Below are 25,400 nucleotides of genomic sequence, written 5' to 3'. Positions count from 1 at the left end.
AGATGTTGGGAAAATAAGAATCATCCAATTAATACAACAACTTGTTTATTTTAGTTAAAACTTTAAACATGACTTTTTTTCTATTACACGTCTATATAACGTAGGATTAAAATCGTGTTTACTGTATTTACTCTAAACTGTTATAGCAAGAATCGATGAATGATATGATGTGTTCAGTGTGGAAAAAAAACAGGGTCAAGAAAAAAGCAGGCGAAATGTGCGAAGCAGCGCTTGTATTTTTTTTTATTTATTTATTTTTTTTTTTTCACAAACGAAACTCAATTATTGAGCAGCGAAAGACTAAATAACACACGTGTCAATCCGATTTATTTCCCCATTTTGGAAATCAAAATTAACTCTAAGCTCCACTTCAACTGTGCAAAACTATTCCATGCTGATATTAAAGTCGAAAAGTGAAGGAAGTTCGATTTGAATATCCTGGGAACTCAGTTTCTAAATGCGGATTTCCATAGCAAAAAAACAACATATTAAATAAAAACCTATATTATCTGAAAGTGATTTAAGTGTGTATATCCTATAGATAAAGTAAAGTTAGTTCTTTGCTTGTATCTTTGTGAGTAATTGTGTTTTTAAAACAAACTACATAAAAGGCTGCTTTTCCAGTCATATAAATAAAAAAAAAATGTTACTTCCCTTATGTGACTTGCCTATGTTGTTAAAAAAAAGCTCCATGTTTTAAATCGATTTAACCTATTTTTCTATTTAGTCCTGATCAATGTTATTTTCTATTAATCATAAATAAAAAAAAAAGGCTGGGGATTTCTTACTCTCACAGTAAGAAGTGCTTACACCACTACCTAAATAACCTAGTACCAATTTAATAATGTTTTAAAGTTAAAATTTTTAATTTTATTTGCATCCATATTATTTTCTATTGGTCATAACTTAAAAAAAAAAGTAGAGGAGTTGGTACTCTCACAGTAAGAAGAAGTGCTTATACCACTACCCAAATCATATAGATCTAATTTAACAAGCTTTCTTAAAGTTGGAGTTTAAAATTTTCTGAAGTTCTGAATGTTCTAAAGTAGCCTTCCCCATCCTTCATCTGAAGTCACCGCGTGTCAGTTATCAGCGGGAATGTTTCATAAGTTCTTGGAACAAAGCATGCCATCTAGGAAGTGAGAAGCTAACGAAAAATGATACAGTTCTTATCAAAAGCATTACATGGTTGCTGAAGAAATAAGAATAACTCTTGGTAAGAATCCTGATAAACGATGACATGTGAGATAAAATTCATCGGTTCACATATGTTTAGAATACTCATACGTGATGCGGGTAATAATAGAAATGTTATGGCTTTTCAGAGTTGTCGTCCCACATATAAGTGGCTCGGATTTCGAATCATGAGTTCTGGTGTGTCTTACTGACAATCCCAAGGGAGGGTTAAAATCGCAGCCTCCTTTCACACAGTTGTAGACTGTAGGTTCAACCTACGTTGGTGCCATCAGTAAAAAGTAAACTAACTCTTTCAAAAAAGGACAATGTAAATACTAGAAATGGGAACCTCCTAGGACTTAACAGAATCATACATCTTCAGCTGGATAGTAACAAAATCACCGTCAGATTGATTGTCGAAGACGTATCCCTGACTGGGCAGAGTAAAACCTACTGAAACTGTATCAGCTAAGGATATTTGGAGTTGATGTGCATAAATAAGATAAGTTTGAGTAAAAGTCTAAATAAAAATGAAAAACCGAAAATAAATCTGATAAACCATAATAACCTTTGATATTCAATTATTTATTCCTTCACTTTGATTTAGTATATCATTGTAATGACCATTTGATATATTATTATAATGATCATTTGGTATGATATCATTATAATGATCATTTAGTATGATGTCATTATAATGATCATTTGGTATCATATTATAATGATTATTTGCTATATCATTGTAATGATCATTTGGTATGATAATATTGTAATGATCGTTTAAAAGAAAAGGGTGGCCTTCTTCTACGATCTCATCTGTGTGCAAAGTTTGTTTAGTCAATGTGCAAGAATGAAAGCTCTTACGTTTCTTGGGATCATTCGGGTTATCTGAAAAAAGAGAAACACATTAAGAAAATTCTAGATGACATTTCAAGCTTGTTTTAACATCTTTTCGCATTGAAAACTTAAAACATCGAATCATTTCACCGCCACGACGAGGAGAAATGGTTCATGTGACATTTGCTTTTGGCGCGCCAATATATGTTTCTTACATAATAAGGACCCTTACCTTAGTAAGTACCAATTAAGTTAGCTAGTGTAAATTTTAACGTGTCCCTCTTAATGCATGTTAGAATAACCTAGCTACAAACAGAGTTGTACCAAAAGGCGAGTGACGTGAGGAAGCGGGGGGCGGGGCAACTTCCTACACAAAAAATAGTCGAACGATATGAGGATATGATGATGCGGTTTTCCACCGAGAAAAAAAAAACAAAGGTTTTCTAATCACGTCTCCCTGGGAGGTCCTACGAACGAGAAACAGATAGACAGTGTAGAAACTGATAATCTAAGATGAGTGTTACCGATCTCTCTGTCCGTCCGCTTCTCTCGTTTCTCAAGTTAGAAAACTTATTTAAGAAGGAATTAATTAGTTATAAATTTTTCTCTCCATAATTACATGCTCTCCAATAAAATCTATAGCTCAACAAAGGCTTTTATATTTTCATACATAAGTAATATATTCGTTTAGTTAAACAGATGAGGTGATCGACAACTACTAGACGACACGACCACACAGAAAAGGTGAAATAAAATGAAAAAAAACAGCACGTAAACACCCGCGTGTATATATAAATAAGATATTTGATTTATTTTGATTTTTGATCGTATGTGGATGAGAACATTATGAAGTCCCGCATCTTATGTGGCATTTATTCGAAATTTTTAAGGTAAAATCTAGACGGAATTTCAATCTCCGATTATCAAAAGTTTATATATGGATCTGATGCGCTTTAATATCAGTAACCAACATGGAAAATTTCAGCTTAATTTGCTTTCTTTTTCCCGAACCGATTCACTCTGCTCTACGACAGACAAAGTGTCTTCCACCGTCTGAATGCTCTCTTGCTCGGAGGTGGTGTGCTGCGTCTGGAAGTATTGACTTTGCTCGACCAGTTGCTTCCGGATCATTGTTGTTCACATAGTATTTGCTGATGTTGCATGGCTTTCTGCTGCTATTTAATATGTTTAATGCATGTTTTGAGTTATCCATGTTTCTATAGCATAACTCAGAGAATACTTTATACAATATGGCGAAGCATGGATCAGATAAGACTTTAGCTTATATAGATTCATAACTTTTGGTAGATTAGAAATATAACATCGATTAAGCATATAACATCAAATTAAATTGAAAATAGAGCAAATTAACTGGTCGTTTATTCAGCAGTTATTTCCCTTGAACTACATTCAAGTTATCTGAACTATCACATAGCCACATTTCGAATGGTAAAAAATATTCGATCGCTCTACGCATGAATGAGATTCAAAGGCCTTTTCTCTTTTGGTGTTAGATTTGAAGCAAGCCGAACGTCTCAGGCCTAGCGGTCCATTTTAGCGTGGTTTTCATGATTTTGGTGCATGTATTAGTAGACGGTCTACAATGACAAAATCACCTCTGTGTACATTGTTTGCCCTGGCAATTCATGTTTATTTCGATTGAGTTTAGATACTCTTACCGTAAATTCTTTTATCAGTAACTACGTCAAGGCCCACCTAACTTTTATGTATCATGGTTTTTTATGTCCCTTATACATTTATTTTCGATAAACAGTCCCGGTAAGAAATTTTTGAATAACATTTCCATTTCTCTATCACACTTAATTATTAATTTAATGGTCCGTTACGCTTAAGTTGTATATGCTGAAGTTTTAAATAACATTTCTTCTGTCTGTCATGCTTAACTTTAAAATAAGATTTTCGTCCGACTATCACGCTTAAGTTTGAAATAGTATTTTAATCGCTCTACGCGCCAATTAAGTGAACGCTTTTTTCTTTCATTTTTGAAAAAAAGGGTATACTCACTTCTTCTTGATCCAGAACTTGCTTCCGACACAATACTTTCTTCCTCGCCCATGCTGGTGCTCCTCTTGGGCGCCAACGCCGGGTTAAGTCCATACATAACTGGGGGTCCAAACACGGGAAGATGCGGACGGTCTTCAGTATAAATGGGGATTATTTCATGATCCGGTATAAGTGGCTCGCTTTGGACTTCACTTAAAACTCTTTTGGGCTTTGGCGCAACTGGGGGTCCTGGTCTGATTGTCATGTCAGGAATCTCTATGGTTTTCTTTACTACTGGCGGTGGTGACGGTTCTCTGGACGACGGAGGAAGAATCGGCATCTTCTTCGAATAGTCCGGAATCGGAAGATTCAATTCTTCTAACTCTACTTCATTCCAGTTTCGATTCACGATTCCCTTTACATTTTTCACGTTGAATTGGGGCACATTTGGAGCTGGGGTTGGAGGTTTCGATGGAACTGGTGATGGGGCCCAGTTTTCTTTGTCATCAAAAGCAGCTGGAATGGGTGTTGCAGGGGCTGGTGAAGGACATGGGGAAGGTCTATCTGGACTACATGGACGTAAAGGTAAATGGCCAGCCACTTTGGGCTTGTAAGGCTTGGGGCTGCTAGTATATGCCTGGAGGACTAGGTTTGTCTGTTTCTTATCCAAACTGGAAGACTGGCCGGAGGTCCAAATGGCGGTGCTGACACTGTTGGTGGTGGTAGTTGTGCTTTCTTCTTCCTGAACCGATTCACTCTGCTCTACGACAGATGAGGTGTCTTCCACCGTCTGGATGCTCTCTTGCTCGGAGGTGGTGTGCTGCGTCTGGGCATGTTGCCTTTGCTCGGCCAGTTGCTTCCGGGCCATTTGCTGTTCAGCCATTTGATGTTCAGCTAACTGCTGTTGTTCACGTAGCATTTGTTGATGTTGCATGGCTTTCTGCTGCTGTTTAACGGTCATGTGCTGCTGCTGATTCTTTTGCTGATATTGTTGTTGCTGATAGTGTTGCTGTTGACTGCTTGACTCTTGCCATTGTGAACTCTGCTGGATTTGAGTCACTTTTTTCTGCTGTTGGGCTTGATTTTTCAAAACGATATTGCTTTTTGTAACCTGCTGCTGTTGTTGTTGTTGCTGCTGCTGCTGTTGTTGTTGCTGATATTGCTGCTGTTGATGTTGCTGCTGCTGCAGTCTTTGTTGTTGCTGCTGTTTTTGTTGCTGCTGCATTCTCTGCTGTTGCTGCTGCTGGAAAACAGATGTCGACTTTTGGGTCATCTGTTGTTGGGATGACATCTTCTTCTGATACATACTTTCTTCCGTTGTTTTCTGGTGCTGGCTGTGCTCAGACATTCTGGCAGAGGAGGAAATAGCTGACTTTTGTGAAGCAGGGGCTACAGAAGCAAAGGGTGTGGGACCCATAACTTTCTTGGGAATCTTTTGTAAGGCCTCTCCCCTACAAAAAAAGAAATCAAGAAAAGTATAATTTTTTTATATTTTTTTTTTTTTTGTTATCGAGATTTTATTATAACTGATCCAGAGTACAGTGCTGCTATAGTATGAATAGGGGTCGAGTAAAAATACATCTCTTCATATACGGTAGATTATACGGAATGATCTATTTAGGTTAACTAGATTCTTTGATGGGAAATGGACAGCTGATTGGTTGATTATAACCTCGAAAATATTTGAAATTATTGCCAAATATTATTAAGATTTTAGTCGAGTTAGACTTCATGTAAGGTTTGTGATGAATCGACGTACTAAGAGCCATTAAAAAAATGTTTTTTTACAATGAAATCATCACTTTTCAAGAACCAGAGGCCACTCGAGGATAAGGGCTAAAGAGTGTACAGTAGTCAATGGGAGAATATAGCAATCGTCAGTAGTGTAAATTTGGTAAATTGGATTACTTAAAGGAAACGACTTATCAAAAAATTGTTTACGTTGGTCTTGAAGACGACTATATTGTAGTCAGCTGGAAGGCGGGAAAACGGAAGGGAGTTCCACAGGTATGCAGTTCTAAGGAAGAAGTTTTGTTCATGGAATCTACGTTTCGGTTTAGGCACTGATAAAGGGTGGGAAAATTAATAATAGTGGTTTCAAAAAGATGAGTGTTTCTCGTGAATGTTTGGCGAGGGGGGACCATAGATTGGAGCTCTAACAAAGAGTAGCGTTCTCAAACGGCTAGTTTTTAAACTGTTTGAATGCTGAACTGAATCTAAAGCGAAGAATGTATTTTATAGTTATGCATTTGACGACGGAAGCATTTAGCAGATAAGTTGTTCTCTGTGTTATTATTGACAAATGTAAATATTTATATTTATTTAAGTTTTTGATTTATATGTTTTTATTTGATTGTTTTATAGCATAAATAGATTCGACAATTCTATTTCTTTATTATTAAGTGAGAGAGGAATCTATCACCGTATTTTTCCTTAAACACGTCAATCGGACTTTAATTTTTTAATTAAACTGGAATTGTACCTTGTCTTAAGATATTTTATGATTTTTTGGAGGGTAAAAAATTTAAATATTGCAATCATGGAGGGAAAACTTTTAGTATTCATAATTAAAAGTAAAATACGTAAAAAATGGGTGGAAAAAGAGGAAAGAAAATGAGGAGGGGGCCAGCTGACCGGTTTCGCCCTCACAATATATATATATATATATATATATATATATATATATATATATATATATATATATATATATACAGAGAGAGAGAGAGAGAGAGAGAGAGAGAGAGAGAGAAAATAAAAAGGAACAAACCGTATTATGTGTTCATCAACGTTTCGTCTTTATTTCGAGACTTCCTCTGGATGAATGAGATTAAGAAACCAAAAAATATACCAGTACAAAATATTTTGTACTGGTATATTTTTTGGCTTATTAATCTCATTCATCCAGAGGAAGTCTCGAAATAAAGACGAAACGTTGATGAACACATAATACGGTTTGTTCCTTTTTATTTTCTCTATTTTGTCGGAATACTATTTCCATTATTTTCATCATATATATATATATATATATATATATATATATATATATATATATATATATATATATATATATATTCAAGCACATCCGATTGAACACGACGGAGTTATTCTTTTTTCCAAGCTTTTTGGATATCTTTTCCATTTTCCGAGCGGTCTTTTTAATTTTTTAAAAGTGGGTGCAGAAGGGTTGAGGCGAATTATTTTTCTTTTCTTTTTATTTTTGTTTTTAATTTCGATTTTCTTATTTTATAGTTTATTTAGTTTCTTGTAAATTATTAAATACTGTTAGTATATTTGTCCCGGTGTTAAATGAGATTCGGTTTAAAAAGGGCTGCAGTTTTTTTTATAAGTATGGCTTAAAGTAATTTTAGCCGTCGTGTGCAGTTGTCGAATTTTAGTATTTTTGGTAAAGAAAAATCGAAATTTAAAAAAAAAATTAAAAACATAAAAACAATTCGCCCCCAACCCTCTTGCACCCACCTTTACAACCAATTAAAAAAGAGTTATAAATTCACCAAGCCTCAAAGAAAAAGAAAAAGAAAACAACAATCGCTCCTGATGATAATCGGATGCACCGATAGAAAGCGGTTGAGAAGAATAAGGCCGAACAACAACTTTTGGGCGTCATTTTATATAATATGCCAGCTAAAATTAAAAAGACAACTCGGAAAAGGAAAAGATATCCAGAAAGATCGGAAAAAAGAATAACTCTGTCGTGTTCAATCAGACGTGCCTGAATAATGACTGCCAATATATATATATATATATATATATATATATATATATATATATATAATATATATATATATATATATATATATATATATATATATATATATATATATATATATATAAGGTGAGGGATTAATAATTGTGAAATTATCAAGTTTACATTGGGGTAAACAAAATCCAATTTTTGCATGCACGATCGTTTCGGAAACGATATATATATATATATATATATATATATATATATATATATATATATTAAATTTATTTATACAGGCATTAATGGCTACATATGTGCATACATGTTTCTGTAATCACCCGCGTTGGGGGATTACGTCTTCAAGCCAAGAATTATCGTCGAGAACTCATGGCCTGAAGACGTAGTCCCCCAACGCGGGTGATTACAGAAACATGTATGCACATATGTAGCCATTAATGTCTGTATAAATAAATTTAATATACCTGCTCTGTTTACTCATTGAGCACTCTTTGGTAGACACATGTTGTTTCATTGGATGTACTTCTAGGAAACTAAACTCTACTGGCTATATATATATATATATATATATATATATATATATATATATATATATATATATATATATATATATATATATTATAATAAATTCCACAGCCAAACAACGCCGCAGCTCACAAGAGCCATGACAGCCAACGAACCGGAAGTCCAAGACTCGAGTTTCGGCCTCATTTGGGCTCATCAGTTAGACACATTCGAACTCAGGATTCGAAACCCGAGCCTCTTGCACGCGAGGCAAGCACTCTACCAACTGAGCAAACGCCCCGCACACAAGAATTTCTATTAACCAACACAGATCAAGTAAACCGTGTCGAAATCCGACTGTGAAATGAACCCACTTCAGTTGGTAGTGCTTGCCTCGCATGCAAGAGACTCGGGTTTCGAATCCTGAGTTCGGATGTGTCTAACTGATGAGCCCAAATGAGGGCGAAACTCTAGTCTTGGACTTCCGGTTCGTTGGCTGTCATGGCTCTTGTGAGCTGCGGCGTTGTTTGGCTGTGAAATTTATTATACAATCTCTCACATTCTGAAAATCCTATTATAAGTTGCTCGTTGGGTTAGCATTGCTGGACGGCGTCGTCCCTTCGAGTTAAAATCCTACTTGTGAGACATCGGCAAGGGTTATTGACTGGTTGGACGACCGCGTCCCTTGTCGAGACGAGGTAGGTTCATTTCACAGTCGGATTTCGACGCGGTTTACTTGATCTGTGTTGGTTAATAGAAATTCTTGTGTGCGGGGCGTTTGCTCAGTTGGTAGAGTGCTTGCCTCGCATGCAAGAGGCTCGGGTTTCGAATCCTGAGTTCGGATGTGTCTAACTGATGAGCCCAAATGAGGGCGAAACTCTAGTCTTGGACTTCCGGTTCGTTGGCTGTCATGGTTCTTGTGAGCTGCGGCGTTGTTTGGCTGTGGAATTTATTATACAATCTCTCACATTCTGAAAATCATATATATATATATATATATATATATATATATATATATATATATATATATATATATATATATATATATATACGCGACTTGGTCTTTCGACGGTAATTCTTGGCCTGAAGACGTAGTCCCCCAACGCGGGTGATTACAGAAACATGTATGCACATATGTAGCCATTAATGTCTGTATAAATAAATTTAATATACCTACTCTGTTCACTCACTGAGCACTCTTTGGTAGACACATGTTGTTTCATTGGATTTACTTCTAGGAAACTAAACTCTATTGGCTATATATATATATATATATATATATATATATATATATATATATATATATATATATATACGCGACACTGGATATGCTAATGTTTCGGACAAATCGTTGGTTGAAACTAGAAATCCTTGTCAGGCGACAATAAATGGTTGCTTTTCACAGAAGAAACTAAGAGAGTAAAACAGATAGCTAGATAGATAGATACTAGCAGTACCCACGTGCCGTTGTTGCCCGGGGAAATCGAAAAGAATTATTTAACTTTCAAAAAGTAATTCTTAGAGTATGAAGCAACCCATTTGTGTTATTTTTTTATATACTTTTTATGTTTTCTATGCTTTTTATGTTTATTTTATTTTATTTTTGCTCATGTCAAAAGGTGTTTCCTGTCTGGGCATGTCGCACGTGTTTCCTGCCTGGGCATGTCGCACGTGGTCCCTTGTTCCGTTAATAATGATGAATAATTTCTGTTGTTATGAAACTAACCTCCAAGCAATTACCTCCTCCTTTGTAATAGTGAAGTAGTGGCTCTGTTGTCAGACGATTATCCTCTGGGGTATTGGCTTCACATTTTCTTAAGAGAATTAACTCAATTTGTTTGAACGCTAACCCTAGGTTCGAGTGGCAGCATCGTAAAAACACGTGTAATTGCCTAAAAATATAAAACATTCCCACACAAAACGATGTAATTAAAAAAAAAACATTTTAATAATGAAAATAAGATTATTTGTAATAATAATAATAATAATAATAATAATAATAATAATAATAATAATAATAATAATAACTTCTAGCTTGATTTTCTTTTAGATTAATAAAAAAAATAATTATGAATTACTCCAAAAGAGAAATATTCAACCCTAAAATATAATGAGTGTTTGTTTGTTTTGTGTGTGTGTGTGTGTGTGTGTGTGTGTGTGTGTGTGTGTGTGTGTGTGTGTGTGTGTGTGTGTGTGTGTGTGTGTGTGTGTGTGTTTGGGAGTGTTTAATTGGTTTTATTTTTGTTCTTTTTGTTTTAGTTTGTTTTGTTTTTTGTTGTTGTTTTTGCTGGGGGGGGGGGTTTCTGTGGCTTGCCTTATAAACACTTTTTATCAATTTCCGATTTGAAAATCGTGAGCGATCACCGAGTAGTCTTATTAACCAACATACCTTTTAGAGATTAAACATGTCAGCGCTCGTTTATAGTTTACCAAATCTCACCTGGACTAAAGTGCAATTTACTGGTCATCCATATTTTGATCAGACGAGACAAACGCCAATCTTTTTCGCTCATAGAGATGTTTCTTTTATTTGTCAAAAAAGGGCGAAACTTTCTAATGAAAAATCACTGTTCCCACTGCAAAATATAGTAGTGCAAATTTAATGTTTTGGGGAATCGCTTCTAAACCGATAAAGTAAACGACCACAGAATAATATCAGTACATCTACATTTCTAAATGAGAATGCGAATCAGCCACTGATGTTGCTTGTTTGTATTCATGCACAGTTGATGACGATAAGAAAAAAGAATAATGTCATCTTTTTGTCCGCGGTCATATTGGATGACGGAATAAAAGAATGTCGTCATTTATTAAAAGAGAGAATGACAGAGCGTTGAAGTTTTACATCGAAATGCGATTCAGATGCTTTAATTTCTACCCTTTTTTCTTTCTTCGCTTCTTTAAGATTCGTTTTCTCTGTCACTCCCAATAGCAAGAAGTTTTTCACAAAAACATGTGAATCGAAAATATTTTCCAAACCATAAAATCCCAAAACTAGTAATCCTGTGTGAAATTCTATAAGCCTATAAAACAGTGGCTTGATGAACAGAAATTCAGAGTTCTTACGGGGGACACCTACGACGCGACGCGCCTGTCTCAACTCTTTAAACCCATCCCAGATGACTTGAATGTGACGCCCTGGAATCTCTTTAAACCTGCGGCTCTATCTACAGAATGCAAAATACAAACATACATACACATACCCACAACAGAATTTTGAAACTAACTTTTGTCTATTGCTTATTAAATAATTTAAATATTTCTCAACAAAGCATATTTACATTTCTATAAAATTGTTGATCTATAGATATTTTTGTTCGTTATTTCGTGTTTTCTTATCTCATTCCCAAAATCCCGTTGTTGAGTTAACATTTGCTAATTGGTGGTCCATTCATCTATTCATTCGGCAATTCAACTACATATTTATTAATTGTTAGTTTTCTTTTGTGCAATTTCCAAAGCTATAATATTACCAAAATACGATACATTTAGCCAAAAACGGCACTACAAATTGATAACCCCGACATTTGATAAACAGGTCATACACACACAGACACACACACAGACACACACACACACACACATAGACACGTATACACACACATACACACATGGTTAAGCCACATGGTTAGAAGTTAACGATGTAAACTTTTTACAGTCGTCAAGCCAAAGCCCGGATTTGAACGCAATCGAGAACTTGTGGAGACTATTCAAGAAACTGTTAATGCAAAGAAACCAAGGAATCTTCAAAATTGGAAAAATTTACTCGAGTGAATCAGCATATGCGAGGTGTTTTCAATAAGTTTCCAGACTTTTTTGTATAGACATTTAAAATATTCATAGACTCCTGAAAATTCAGTATGTTATTGTTATACATCTTATGAGATGACTGGCCAATTTTTTTATGATTTCAGGTTCAAATGAACAGCTAGAACAAGAAATTAGAATACACCCTACTAAAGCCTGATTGTCGCAGCTGGTGAATTTCAAAAATGCGATCTGGACGTGATCACACTTTAGAAAAATGATATGCAGTAGAATTCTGTTTTAAACTAGGAAAATATGCCACAGAAATGTATGGAATGCTTCAAACTGCTTTTGGACCATCTTGCATGAATCGAGCATCAGTTTTTTTGTGGCATAAGAGATTCAAGGAAGGCAGGCAGTCTGAGATGGATAATGAGAGGCGTGGGAGGAGTAAGGAAGCTAGAACACCAGAGTTGATTGGCCAAATAAAGAATTTCATGGATAAGGACAATCGTGTGTCAATAGAGACAATAAGTGCATAGTTTGATGTCAGTGTGGGAACTGTACAACAATTATTCGTGAGGAACTGAAGATGCAGAAGATTTGCACGAATGCATCAGCCCACAAATCCATATTTGGAGACTATTTGACTAAGATTGGCATCGTCATAGTTTCTCTCTTTCCCTATAGTCCAAATCTTGCTCCCAGTGATTCCCTAAGCTAAAGGAAAACCTTAGAGGTTGTCGTTATAAGACTATTGAGAAGATGAAAGAGGCTGTAACGAGGGTCATTGACACGCTCACGCAAGAAGACTTCCATGGGCTCTTCCAGAAGTTGTTTGAATGGTACAAGTGCGTTGAAGCTGGACGAGATTACTTCGAAAGAGGCTTAAGTGTCAAGTGTGTACTATCAATAAAAGTGTCATGTGTGTATTATCAATAAAAGTGTCATGTATGTATTATCAATAAAAGTTTCATGTGTGTACTATCAATAAAAGTGTCATGTATGTATTATCAATAAAAGTGTCATGTGTGTACTATCAATAAAAGTGTCATGTATGTATTATCAATAAAAGTGTCATGTATGTATTATCAATAAAAGTGTCATGTGTGTATTATCAATAAAAGTGTCATGTGTGTACTATCAATAAAAGTGTCATGTGCGTACTATCAATAAAAGTGTCATGTGTGTATTATCAATAAAAGTGTCATGTATGTATTATCAATAAAAGTGTCATGTGTGTACTATCAATAAAAGTGTCATGTGTGTACTATCAATAAAAGTGTCATGTATGTATTATCAATAAAAGTGTCATGTGTGTACTATCAATAAAAGTGTCATGTGTGTATTATCAATAAAAGTGTCATGTATGTATTATCAATAAAAGTGTCATGTGTGTACTATCAATAAAAGTGTCATGTATGTATTATCAATAAAAGTGTCATGTATGTATTATCAATAAAAGTGTCATGTGTGTATTATCAATAAAAGTGTCATGTGCGTACTATCAATAAAAATGTCATGTGTGTACTATCAATAAAAGTGTCATGTGTTTACTATCAATAAAAGTGTCATGTGTTTACTATCAATAAAAGTGTCAAGTGTGTATTATCAATAAAAGTGTAATATGTGTATTATCAATAAAAGGGTCAAGTGTGTACTATCAATAAAAGTGTCATGTGTGTACTATCAATAAAAGTGTCATGTGTGTACTATCAATAAATGTGTCATGTGTTTACTATCAATAAAAGTGTCATGTGTTTACTATCAATAAAAGTATCATGTGTTTACTATCAATAAAAGTTTCATGTGTGTATTATCAATAAAAGTGTCATGTGTGTATTATCAATAAAAGTGTCAAGTGTGTACTAGCAATAAAAGTGTCATGTGTGTACTATAAATAAAAGTGTCAAGTGTGTACTAGCAATAAAAGTTTCATGTGTGTATTATCAATAAAAGTGTCATGTGTGTACTATCAATAAAAGTGTCAAGTGTGTACTAGCAATAAAAGTGTCATGTGTTTATTATCAATAAAAGTATCATGTGCGTACTATCAATAAAAGTGTCATGTGTGTACTATCAATAAAAGTGTCATATGTGTACTATCAATAAAGGTGTCAAGTGTGTACTAGCAATAAAAGTTTCATGTGTTTATTATCAATAAAAGTATCATGTGCGTACTATCAATAAAAGTGTCATGTGTGTACTATCAATAAAAGTGTCATGTGTGTACTATCAATAAATGTGTCATGTGTTTACTATCAATAAAAGTGTCATGTGTGTACTAGCAATAAAATTTTCATGTGTGTATTATCAATAAAAGTGTCATGTGTGTACTATCAATAAAAGTGTCAAGTGTGTACTAGCAATAAAAGTGTCATGTGTGTACTAGCAATAAAAGTGTCATATGTGTACTATCAATAAAAGTGTAAAGTGTGTACTAGCAATAAAAGTTTCATGTGTTTATTATAAATAAAAGTATCATGTGCGTACTATCAATAAAAGTGTCATGTGTGTACTATCAATAAAAGTGTCATGTGTTTACTATCAATAAAAGTGTCATGTGTTTACTAGCAATAAAAGTATCATGTGTTTACTATCAATAAAAGTTTCATGTGTGTATTATCAATAAAAGTGTCATGTGTGTATTATCAATAAAAGTGTCAAGTGTGTACTATCAATAAAAGTGTCATGTGTGTACTATAAATAAAAGTGTCAAGTGTGTACTAGCAATAAAAGTGTCATGTGTTTACTATCAATAAAAGTGTCATATGTGTACTATCAATAAAGGTGTCAAGTGTGTACTAGCAATAAAAGTTTCATGTGTTTATTATCAATAAAAGTATCATGTGCGTACTATCAATAAAAGTGTCATGTGTGTACTATCAATAAAAGTGTCATGTGTGTACTATCAATAAATGTGTCATGTGTTTACTATCAATAAAAGTGTCATGTGTGTACTAGCAATAAAATTTTCATGTGTGTATTATCAATAAAAGTGTCATGTGTGTACTATCAATAAAAGTGTCAAGTGTGTACTAGCAATAAAAGTGTCATGTGTGTACTAGCAATAAAAGTGTCATATGTGTACTATCAATAAAAGTGTAAAGTGTGTACTAGCAATAAAAGTTTCATGTGTTTATTATAAATAAAAGTATCATGTGCGTACTATCAATAAAAGTGTCATGTGTGTACTATCAATAAAAGTGTCATGTGTGTACTATAAATAAAAGTGTCATGTGTGTACTAGCAATAAAAGTTTCATGTGTGTATTATCAATAAAAGTTTAATGTGTGTACTATCAATAAAAGTGTCAAGTGTGTACTAGCAATAAAGTGTCATGTGTTTACTATCAATAAAAGTGTCATATGTGTACTATCAATAAAAGTGTCAAGTGTGTACTATCAATAAAAGTTTCATGTGTTTATTATCAATAAAAGTATCATGTGTGTACTATCAATAAAAGTATCATGTGCGTACTATCAATAAAAGTGTCATGTGTGTACTATCAATAAAAGTGTCATGTGTGTACTATCAATAAAAGTGTACAGTGTGTACTAGCAATAAAGGTGTCATGTGTGTACTATCAATAAAAGTGTCATGTGTTTACTATCAATAAAAGTGTCATGTGTTTACTATCAATAAAAGTGTCATGTGTGTACTATCAATAAAAGTGTAATGTGTTTACTATCAATAAAAGTGTAATGTGTACTATCAATAAAAGTGTCAAGTTGTTTACTATCATTAAAAGTGTCATGTGTGTACTATCAATAAAGGTGTCATGTGTGTACTATCAATAAAAGTGTCATGTGTTTACTATCAATAAAAGTGTCATGTGTGTACTATCAATAAAAGTCTCATGTGTTTACTATCAATAAAAGTTCCATGTGTGTATTATCAATAAAAGTCTCATGTGTGTATTATCAAAAAAAGTGTCAAGTGTTTACTATCAATAAAAGTGTCATGTGTTTACTATCAATAAAAGTGTCATATGTTTACTATCAATAAAAGTGGCATGTGTACTATCAATAAAAGTGTCATGTGTGTACTATCAATAAAAGTGCCATGTGTTTACTATCAATAAAAGTGTCATGTGTTTACTATCAATAAAAGTGTCATGTGTGTACTATCAATAAAAGTGTCATGTGTACTATCAATAAAAGTGTCATGTGTGTACTATCAATAAAAGTGGCATGTGTGTACTATCAATAAAAGTGTCATGTGTGTACTATCAATAAAGTGTCATGTGTACTATCAATAAAAGTGTCATGTGTGTACTATCAATAAAAGTATGATGTGTGTACTATCAATAAAAGTATCATGTGTTTACTATCAATAAAAGTTTCATGTGTGTATTATCAATAAAAGTGTCATGTGTGTATTATCAATAAAAGTGTCAAGTGTGTACTATCAATAAAAGTGTCATGTGTGTACTATAAATAAATGTGTCAAGTGTGTACTAGCAATAAAAGTTTCATGTGTGTATTATCAATAAAAGTGTCATGTGTGTACTATCAATAAAAGTTTCATGTGTGTATTATCAATAAAAGTGTCAAGTGTGTACTATCAATAAAAGTGTCATGTGTTTACTATCAATAAAAGTGTCATATGTGTACTATCAATAAAGGTGTCAAGTGTGTACTAGCAATAAAAGTTTAATGTGTTTATTATCAATAAAAGTATCATGTGCGTACTATCAATAAAAGTGTCATGTGTGTACTATCAATAAAAGTGTCATGTGTGTACTATCAATAAAAGTGTCATGTGTTTACTATCAATAAAAGTGTCATGTGTGTACTAGCAATAAAATTTTCATGTGTGTATTATCAATAAAAGTGTCATGTGTGTACTATCAATAAAAGTGTCAAGTGTGTACTAGCAATAAAAGTGTCATATGTGTACTATCAATAAAAGTGTCAAGTGTGTACTAGCAATAAAAGTTTCATGTGTTTATTATAAATAAAAGTATCATGTGCGTACTATCAATAAAAGTGTCATGTGTGTACTATCAATAAAATTGTCATGTGTGTACTATCAATAAAAGTGTCATGTGTGTACTAGCAATAAAAGTTTCATGTGTGTATTATCAATAAAAGTGTCATGTGTTTACTATCAATAAAAGTGCCCATATGAAGCGAGTGTTATTAGGTCGGTGCAAAATATTTGCCGTTTTGTAGAATGGGTCGATTTTTAAACGATTGTAATTTATGTTATTACTCAAACATGATTAATTTTTATATTTTTTCTTTCGAATTATTAAAGCATCGTTCATGTTTTCTGCAATGTTCTTACCTATGTTGAGCCAAAAACGACCCTCTTTAACCAACAGGAAAGTAGCGCCCTGAAAGTTGATTGGTCAGTGTGTGACCAAATCGCCTAACAAGGACAATTCTCCACGAGAGAAAATAAGTGTTTATTATTATGGCTGCTATAATTAACCATGTGGGTATTTGGAAGAATCGTGTAGCCATAAAAAGCGTTTATTATTTCCAAGAAAACTAAAATATTCCAGTGTATTTCAAACGAAGAAAATATTATTCATTTCGTATCTTAATTTTTCATAATATCTAATCTTCTCATAAATGAGTAACGGCGGGGTTCCCCCGTACTTTTGTGATCAATAATTATTTTTACTACAAGCTAGATACATGAAATCTGTTTCATTGGTTATTTATACTAAACATTGGTCCGTGTTGTTAAGAAGAAAATTATACGTGCTTACGTGTGAAACCCTTAAAAACTTGACGGAAAGAAAAGCAATCATTTTAGTATTTAGCTAGATAAATGTATAAAGATTTTTGTAAAAATAAATTTTATTCATTTTTATGCATTAGTAAAAAATTTTCCTGGTACGCCACACAGAGATTAATCAGAAAAGTTCATTTTATTTTAGAAGCAAAGTATCGACTTCAGTTCCGTTGTTGATTTTTTTAAAATAATGAACATGGTTTTTCATGTTCAGTTTTATGTTTATTCGCTAGATAAAAATGTAAAAATATTTTTTTCTGTAGAAATTTGTTTTTATGACGGAATAAAATTTGGCGTACTTTTTGGCGAACTAAAATGGCGGATTGAAATCTTGCGTGCTGGCATCCCAAAATAATTACCCGACGGTTCGTATGCAAAAACAGTGTACGGAGAGAATAGTTGATAAAACCCGTCCCATGTCAAGAATGCGTTTCTACATAAAAACTATTTAGAAAAGCATTCTTAACATTAGGCGGAAATTCTGTTAAGTATTCTGTACCTTACTCCTTTGAAAAAATGTTTATATTTTTTCTCACAATTATACGCATTTGGTCGATTATTAGATTGATTTGTGTTACTGTAAAAGAAAAACAAATTACAGATACTACTGGTACTACTACTACTACTACTACTACTACTACTACTACTAATAATAATAATAATAATAATAATAATAATAAATAGTAGCAGCAGCAAATATATTAATCCCTTTAGCTAAATCACTTCTCCAAAATGGAATTCTACATTTTTAAATGATTATGTGGTGAAAAGAAAAAAACAATTATTTTTAATTTTCGCGTACGAAAACTGTTTCGCACATAAAATTTAACATAAAATGATACCCATTCTTGCTGTTCGCACAAACATTCTTGCTTAATCGCATTTTCGATCGATTATTAACATTTATTTATTTCACCGTTTGTTTAATTTTCAATTTTTAGCGGTTATCAATGGTCTCTGCCAGATTTATTGGATAATCATTTTTTAAATTCTAACTCAAAGAGGAGACACTAATTTTGTTTTAACCCAAAAACACACATTAAAAACAGTTTAAACAGAAATAAATTTATTCAGGTATGTAGAAGAGTTTTTCCTTTGGTAGCATTTATTTGCTGTATATTTGTTTATCATTTCTTTTCTTTTTCTGAAATTTACAGTAATAAATGTCCCAACTCCATTCTTCCTTTTTGGGAAGTTAAAATGTACATATAATTTCCTTTTTAATTAAGAAAATCTTCAGAATGTTTTCTCTTTATGCATTTTATCCAACCGGAGATTTTCATCAATATTTTTCACTTATGTCCAAAGAGAAGCGCCATAAGACATTAATTATTTCAGAAGAAGCCGATGACAGACACCGTTAATGTACAGCTGGCATCAACGAAATTTAAAACCCCGTCCAGAGCATTTAAAACCTTTTAATAATCAAATGAACTCCCTCGGATGGAAGCATGTAGACATTTAGCGAATAGATGCGAAAAGTTTACAACGAGAATAGGCGAGTTATCTCTCGATAAATGACCGATAAATAAAATAAATTATACTCTGCTAATCAATGTTAAATCTGTAAATGAGATTTATAACCCATTATGTGGCCCTTCTCGGTTTTATGTTGTAATTGAACAACTTCTAATTAAAAAAAATTGTGCTTGTTTTATTTTTTATTGTCAAAAAAAAAGAATCGGTTTGGAATCGGAAATTAGGCTATAATTTTTCTGATTCCAATACCGATTCCGATACCCCAAAAATTCCGATTTTTCCGATTCCCGATTCCGATTAATTGTCCTAACACTAATATATATATATATATATATATATATATATATATATATATATATATATATATATATAATGATTTTGTCGTGAAATGAGCATTTAAAGTTAAAATATTATCAAAAATTTAGACCACTTGAAAATCTTTAAAAAGGAAACTTTTAAAAGATAGATTTTAAATTCCTCCTACTTAAGATTGCCAATACTACAACCTAAAAGGTCATGGAAAAAAAGCTACATTCCAACCCTTTAATTAAGAAATTTACATTTTTATAAAATGAGGCATTTTACACTTGAGCAAATTTGTAAAATCAGGGGTAGAAATTCTACGAAATTGTTCGAAAAGTGTATGAAAACTTTCAACAACCAAATTTAATAATAAGTTCTATCTCCACTTGTTTTGATGACTTCAAACATTCTTTGGGGCATGCTAGAAATAAGCGTTTCCATTAAGGTGCGGAGGATGTTATCCCAGCTTCTGTAGATGACTTCACGAAGTTCATTTTTTGTTAAACATTGTTTGCCATTTTGATAAACATCTTTTGTCATCCATCCCCAAACATTTTCAATTGGGATCAAGTCAGGCGAGTATACAGGATATCCCAAGAGATGTACCTCATTTTCTTGCAGAAAGGTCAAGGTCCGTCGTGCAGCGTGGATTGCAACATTATCCTGTTGGAATAACCATCCATTTCCATGCAAACGATGGCCCTCCCTTATCAACGATGCTTTTTGTAGCTAACATAACCAGTCGCTGGCTGACGACCCTGCATCACCTGGAGCTCCATCGTAAGATAAGGCACCCTATATCATTAGAAACCCTCCACCACTATGACGTGTAATGAAAATTTCAGGAGGCATGTTTTCGTTATGCCAGTATCGTTGGAGGCCATCAGGACCATCTAGATTGAATTTTTCTCATCAGTAAACGGGACTTTCTTCCACTTCTCAACGCCCCGTTTTGGAATTTGTTTACGCTTTTTATTTACCATGCCTTTTTGTCGTAAGTGTCGTCTGATGGTTACTGGTCTGCAATCAGTATCTGTGACTGCCTTAATTTGAATAGAAAAAAGTGCCCTGTATTTCACAACAACCGCCTTATTCTCCTATTTAATGCAGGAGAAAATTTTGGGGGCCTAAAAGTGATTTTGCTTTTTCATAATTCTTAATCTTATTTAGAAAGTTGCAAATCACAGTTTTACTGCGATTGATCCAAGCTTCAATCTATGGTCCCCCCCTCGCCAAACTTTCACAAGAAACACTCGTCTAGCTGTAAACACTATCAATAATTCCCCCCACTCTTTATCTGTGCCTAAACCTAAACGTAGATTCCATGAACAAAGCTTCTTTCTTAGAACTGCACGCCTGTGGAATTGTCTTCCGTTTTCCTGCTTTCCGGCTGACTACAATATGGTTGTCTTCAAGTCTAACGTAAATAAGTTCTTGATGAGCCGTTCCATATAAGTTATCAACTTTACCAAATTTTCATTACTAATGATTACTATATTGTCCAATTTCTACTGTACACTCTTTAATCCTTATCCTTGAGTGGCCTCTTGGCCTTGATAATGTGGTGATGCCTGTGTAAAAAAAAAGCTGCGGTCGCCTGCTGTAACAAACCTTGCTTATGGAAATCTAGAATTCAAGCACGTTAATCTTTGGTAAGTTTGTTTGCTTTAAGCATGGTGACACATTTCCGCAGTGATTGCTAATTTGTAACTGAACTAAAAAAAAAAGCAATTTATACTCCTAGTCTTAAAATTTGGATCAAGTGTTAAATGCCTCATTTTATAAAAATGTAAATTTCTGAATTAAATATTAGGAATATAGATTTTTCCCATAAATATTGGTAACCTTTAGTGGGAGATGTAAAATTAAAATGAGGTGTAATATAAAAATAAGGCTAACAAAGAAAGGTGACTAAACTAAGAAAAGGATTAAATAAGCTTACTTATAAGATTTACTTAGAAGATTTACTTAGAAGATTTACTTATAAGATTTATTGTTTTCTGTCTGAAGCCAAATCTATAGCGTTCATTCGGCTTCTTCCCATTGCGATCAACTCTCTCTCTCTCTCTCTCTCTCTCTCTCTCTCTCTCTCTCTCTCTCTCTCTCTCTCTCTCTTTTAATTGTCTACTTCCGATCCATTTTTGGTCTTCCTAATATTTTTCTCTAACACGGGCCATTAACACACTTGTTTGGAAATTTTCTTTAGGGCCAATCTTATGTCCTAGCCAGCCTAGATATCGTTTTCAGATTATCGTAGTTCAGTGAATAATATTGATTATATCGTAGTTCAATAAATATTATTGGTTATATCATTGTTCAATAAATATTATTGGTTATATCGTAGTTCAATAAATATTATTGGTTATATCGTAGTTCAATAAATATTATTGGTTATATCGTAGTTCAATAAATATTATTGGTTATATCGTAGTTCAATAAATACTATTGGTTATATCGTAGTTCAATGAATAATATCGTTTATATTGTAGTTAAATTGACAATATTTTCATATTTATTAAATACATAATATTGGTTATATCGTAGTTCAATAAAGTATGTCGATATGCTTACAACCTAGAGATGGACATTGTGAACATTGATCAGCGTTAAAAGACTGTTGGATTTTGATGATTGAAACTTTGTAGAAAAGTCATGGATAAACCGAATTGACTCCCGGTAATACCCGGGTTGTGTGGACCATATTAGCTTTCCTCGAAAGATGCAGTTTATATTGAATATAAAATTTACAAGCGGCCCTAGTCACATGGAAATTCCGGCTAGGGGGGGGCTGGCATGCAACGCCTAGAATTCCCAAATAGTCACCCACTTTGTGCTGCTCAGACTCCATGTTGCTTAATTTCGATGATTTAACGAGAACCGGTGTGTGAACGCGATTGGCCCGATTTTTTTTGTGTGTTGTTGTTATTGTCCTTTCTTTTTTTTTTTTTTTTTTTTTTTTTGAAAAATCAGACTGGCATCTTTTGTAGTTAATATGGTTAGATTGCAAGTTCTATGAGTGGTATTTGCGTGCGCCATTCTAGATTATATGTTTTCTTTCAAAATTGATATGAGATTATTTATTGAAACAAGAAATGTCCCAAGTGGAACCATAAATAAACAAATGTAATGAAATGGAAGGAGTTTTTTTTTTTTAATCAAATGAGTAGAAGACGAATTATTCAACTTTTTTTAATTGTCGTCCTCGTCATGGAGAAAGACGAGGGGCCGAGTAGAAACATTTCAAACATCATGACACATTTTTTACTAATATTTAGAACGAGATTATGATATCATCGTGTTAACACACCGGTTCCTGTTAAATTACCGAAGTTAGCAAGATTGAAGTTGACCAGTACTAAAATGAGTGCACAATTGGACATATCAAGTGTTTTGTGTGGGGTAAGTGGATATGTGTAATATCTTATGGAGTGGAACACCCCTGTCTCGCACAGTTCCAGGCCAATCCTTGGCAGGTGTTACACCTGTTAGCCTCCCTCTGGTATTCTACAGAGTTATCATACATCGGGTAGACGCAGCTCCTAAGCCGTAGCGAAAGCAATCCATCTAGAAGGAAATTCTGATGAAAAACCAAACCGGATAGAAAAATTTCATTCGCTATGTAAGGGAATCTTCTAGTTATTGCTTCCAATTTGTCATAAGCCAGCATAGAAGTAATAAGGCTTATAAAACTGTCATGAGAAGTGTCCATTCAAATCCATGGAAAATACTTTATTGTGTTAGTGCGCAATCTAGTACCCATCTGGAGACTTGAGACAAGGAGAGAAACTTGAATGCCTACTAGACACTATCCTCGAGTGTCTAGGGTCTCTCTGTACAGCTGGTTTGTCAGGACAACTTGGCATGAGGATACTTTTCTCAACAAGTAAACTCTAAATATTCAAAATCACATAGTATAAGATCTTGGTATGGCTAATCACACTGACTTCTGCGAGGAATGGTCATTTTCTCTGAGTGATGTTACTGCAAGTAACATCACAAAGCTAGATAATCCACTAGACTAGATGAATTCTTGTTCAGGAATCTAGTAAGACTAAGAAACCACAAGAATATTATATGCTATAAGATATATAAGTGGTCAGTTGGGGAGAGGGAAATAATGTGAATTTCTTTGCTAACTCATGGTTTGAGAGGTAAATGAGAACTTTTGAATTCGAATATCTATTTATCTCATATAGAGATCAAGTGTTAGCCCCAAGGATGGGGGGGTCTCTTAGATTTCTGGGAATTTTCACTGAACTAAAATGAAAAAAAATGTTTAACCGAAGATGGCAGAACATAGAAAATGAGATTAATTAAAATACAGAAACATGAATCGGTAACATAAGATATAATAAAAGTGTACCTGTATATCTCCAGGTTGAGAACGGGTCCAACTGTAGCATCGACCATATCCATAACGGCCTCATGGGTTTTTCCATTTGCTGGGATTCCATTCACCTTTATAATAATGTCTCCTTCAACCAAATGTCTCTGGGCTTTGCTCCTCTTACGTACCTACAAATAAAATGAAATTAAAACAATATTAACTTTCACCATTAGTGAAAACGCTTTTTAAAAGAACGCTACATAATAAGAGGATGTTTTGTTTTGGAACATTTTAGATGGAGATAAGTTGCATTATTTTGATTATTCGGACTACTGTTCTCATATATGTTGTTTTTCTCACAATGTTTCAGTGGATGTAACATACGACCTGCTTCATGTGCATCCTGTCGAACTCGACAATCCATATGATATTTCGAACTGAACTCTTTATTCTATCTACGGATGAGAATTGTTTTCGTTTATGGCTGGGTGGAAATTTTAAACATTGTAAAATTTGTATTCTTAGTATCACCTGTTATGAGAATTGAATCTTCAACTGCCTGAAAACTGTCACTTAGAACTGATTATTAGTCAACACCTTATCCGTTGTGCCGCTATGTATGCATTTGGACAATTCTGGTATGAATTTGGGAAGCCTTAAACCTAAACTCGTTTTAGATTTAGTATAGTAGATCTACTTCGGATGTCATTGTTACCCAACATATGCGCTGCTCCTTTGGGATGTCTGAAGCCACATGTTCTTTTATATCTATAATATCAGACTATTCTCTTAAAAGTAACACGATTTGGGAGCTTCTAGCTGTACTGGTAGTGAAAGCATCACCCAATGTCGGCTAGTAACAGTTATTTGTGTTTCACGGGTGTTATTTTTTAATCGAGATGCAATTCCGCCAATCTTATAAATAAGCACATTAAACAACGGCCAAGAACTTCAGAAGTCTACATTTCTATTGACTTCAGGCACGAAACACAACACAAAAGCACTAAAGCGGACAATTTTACGCAACACGTTTTCTGGTAGCAGGGGAATACGGCGTAGAGCAAATAACTTATGAGTGAACTTTTTTTTAATGTTGATTAAAAAAAAAATGGATAAACATTTTTACACGATCTTTGTGTTTCGTTGAGTTCTAATTTCCGAAAACAAATAAATACAGCAAACATTCGCAAAAACAAACATATACGCCGATGTTACGCTGATGTTACGCCGATGTTACGCCGATGTTACGCCGATGTTACGCTGAGTGTGATCGAATAACAACAACGCTCGACATCGTTATTTTCGCTTATGTTTCACTTTTTTTTAAACTATGTTGTTCGTTTTTCTTTTTGTTTTTACCAAATACTCGCACATAAACTTGAATCTTTGGTTCATGCAATCAAGGATAGTATCAAACCTTTGCACGTCACTGATTCCAGGTGACTGAGAGCTGAAATCACCGTATACGACACACAATGAAATCTCTGAAGAAGATTTAATTCAATTGTTATTATAGAGAGTAACACCCCCTAAAAATAAGATATACCACCA

General features: G+C 33.7%; 1 protein-coding gene across 6 annotated transcripts in view; it reads right to left on the bottom strand.

Annotated features, from left to right (window-relative positions):
• The window catches only part of LOC145265412 (uncharacterized), a 305,510-nt gene that overhangs the window by 104,737 nt on the left and 175,373 nt on the right, over positions 1-25,400 (bottom strand). For 4 of the 6 annotated variants that reach the window (XM_080121241.1, XM_080121244.1, XM_080121240.1 and 1 more), the window contains exons 3-5: positions 23,886-24,037; positions 4,039-5,468; positions 2,041-2,064 (exon numbers count right to left, since the gene is read on the bottom strand). In XM_080121241.1, coding sequence (XP_079977367.1) covers positions 2,041-2,064; positions 4,039-5,468; positions 23,886-24,037 — 1,606 coding nt within the window. The remainder of the gene's footprint in view (positions 1-2,040; positions 2,065-4,038; positions 5,469-23,885; positions 24,038-25,400) is intronic. The other 2 variants (XM_080121242.1, XM_080121245.1) reach the window with 1 other exon arrangement.

Source organism: Euprymna scolopes, chromosome 40 (genome assembly GCF_053919585.1).
Source record: "Euprymna scolopes isolate OS-2025 chromosome 40, ASM5391958v1, whole genome shotgun sequence".
Classification (NCBI taxonomy): Eukaryota; Metazoa; Mollusca; class Cephalopoda; order Sepiida; family Sepiolidae; genus Euprymna; species Euprymna scolopes.
This window is presented reverse-complemented; position numbering and strand designations above follow the sequence as displayed.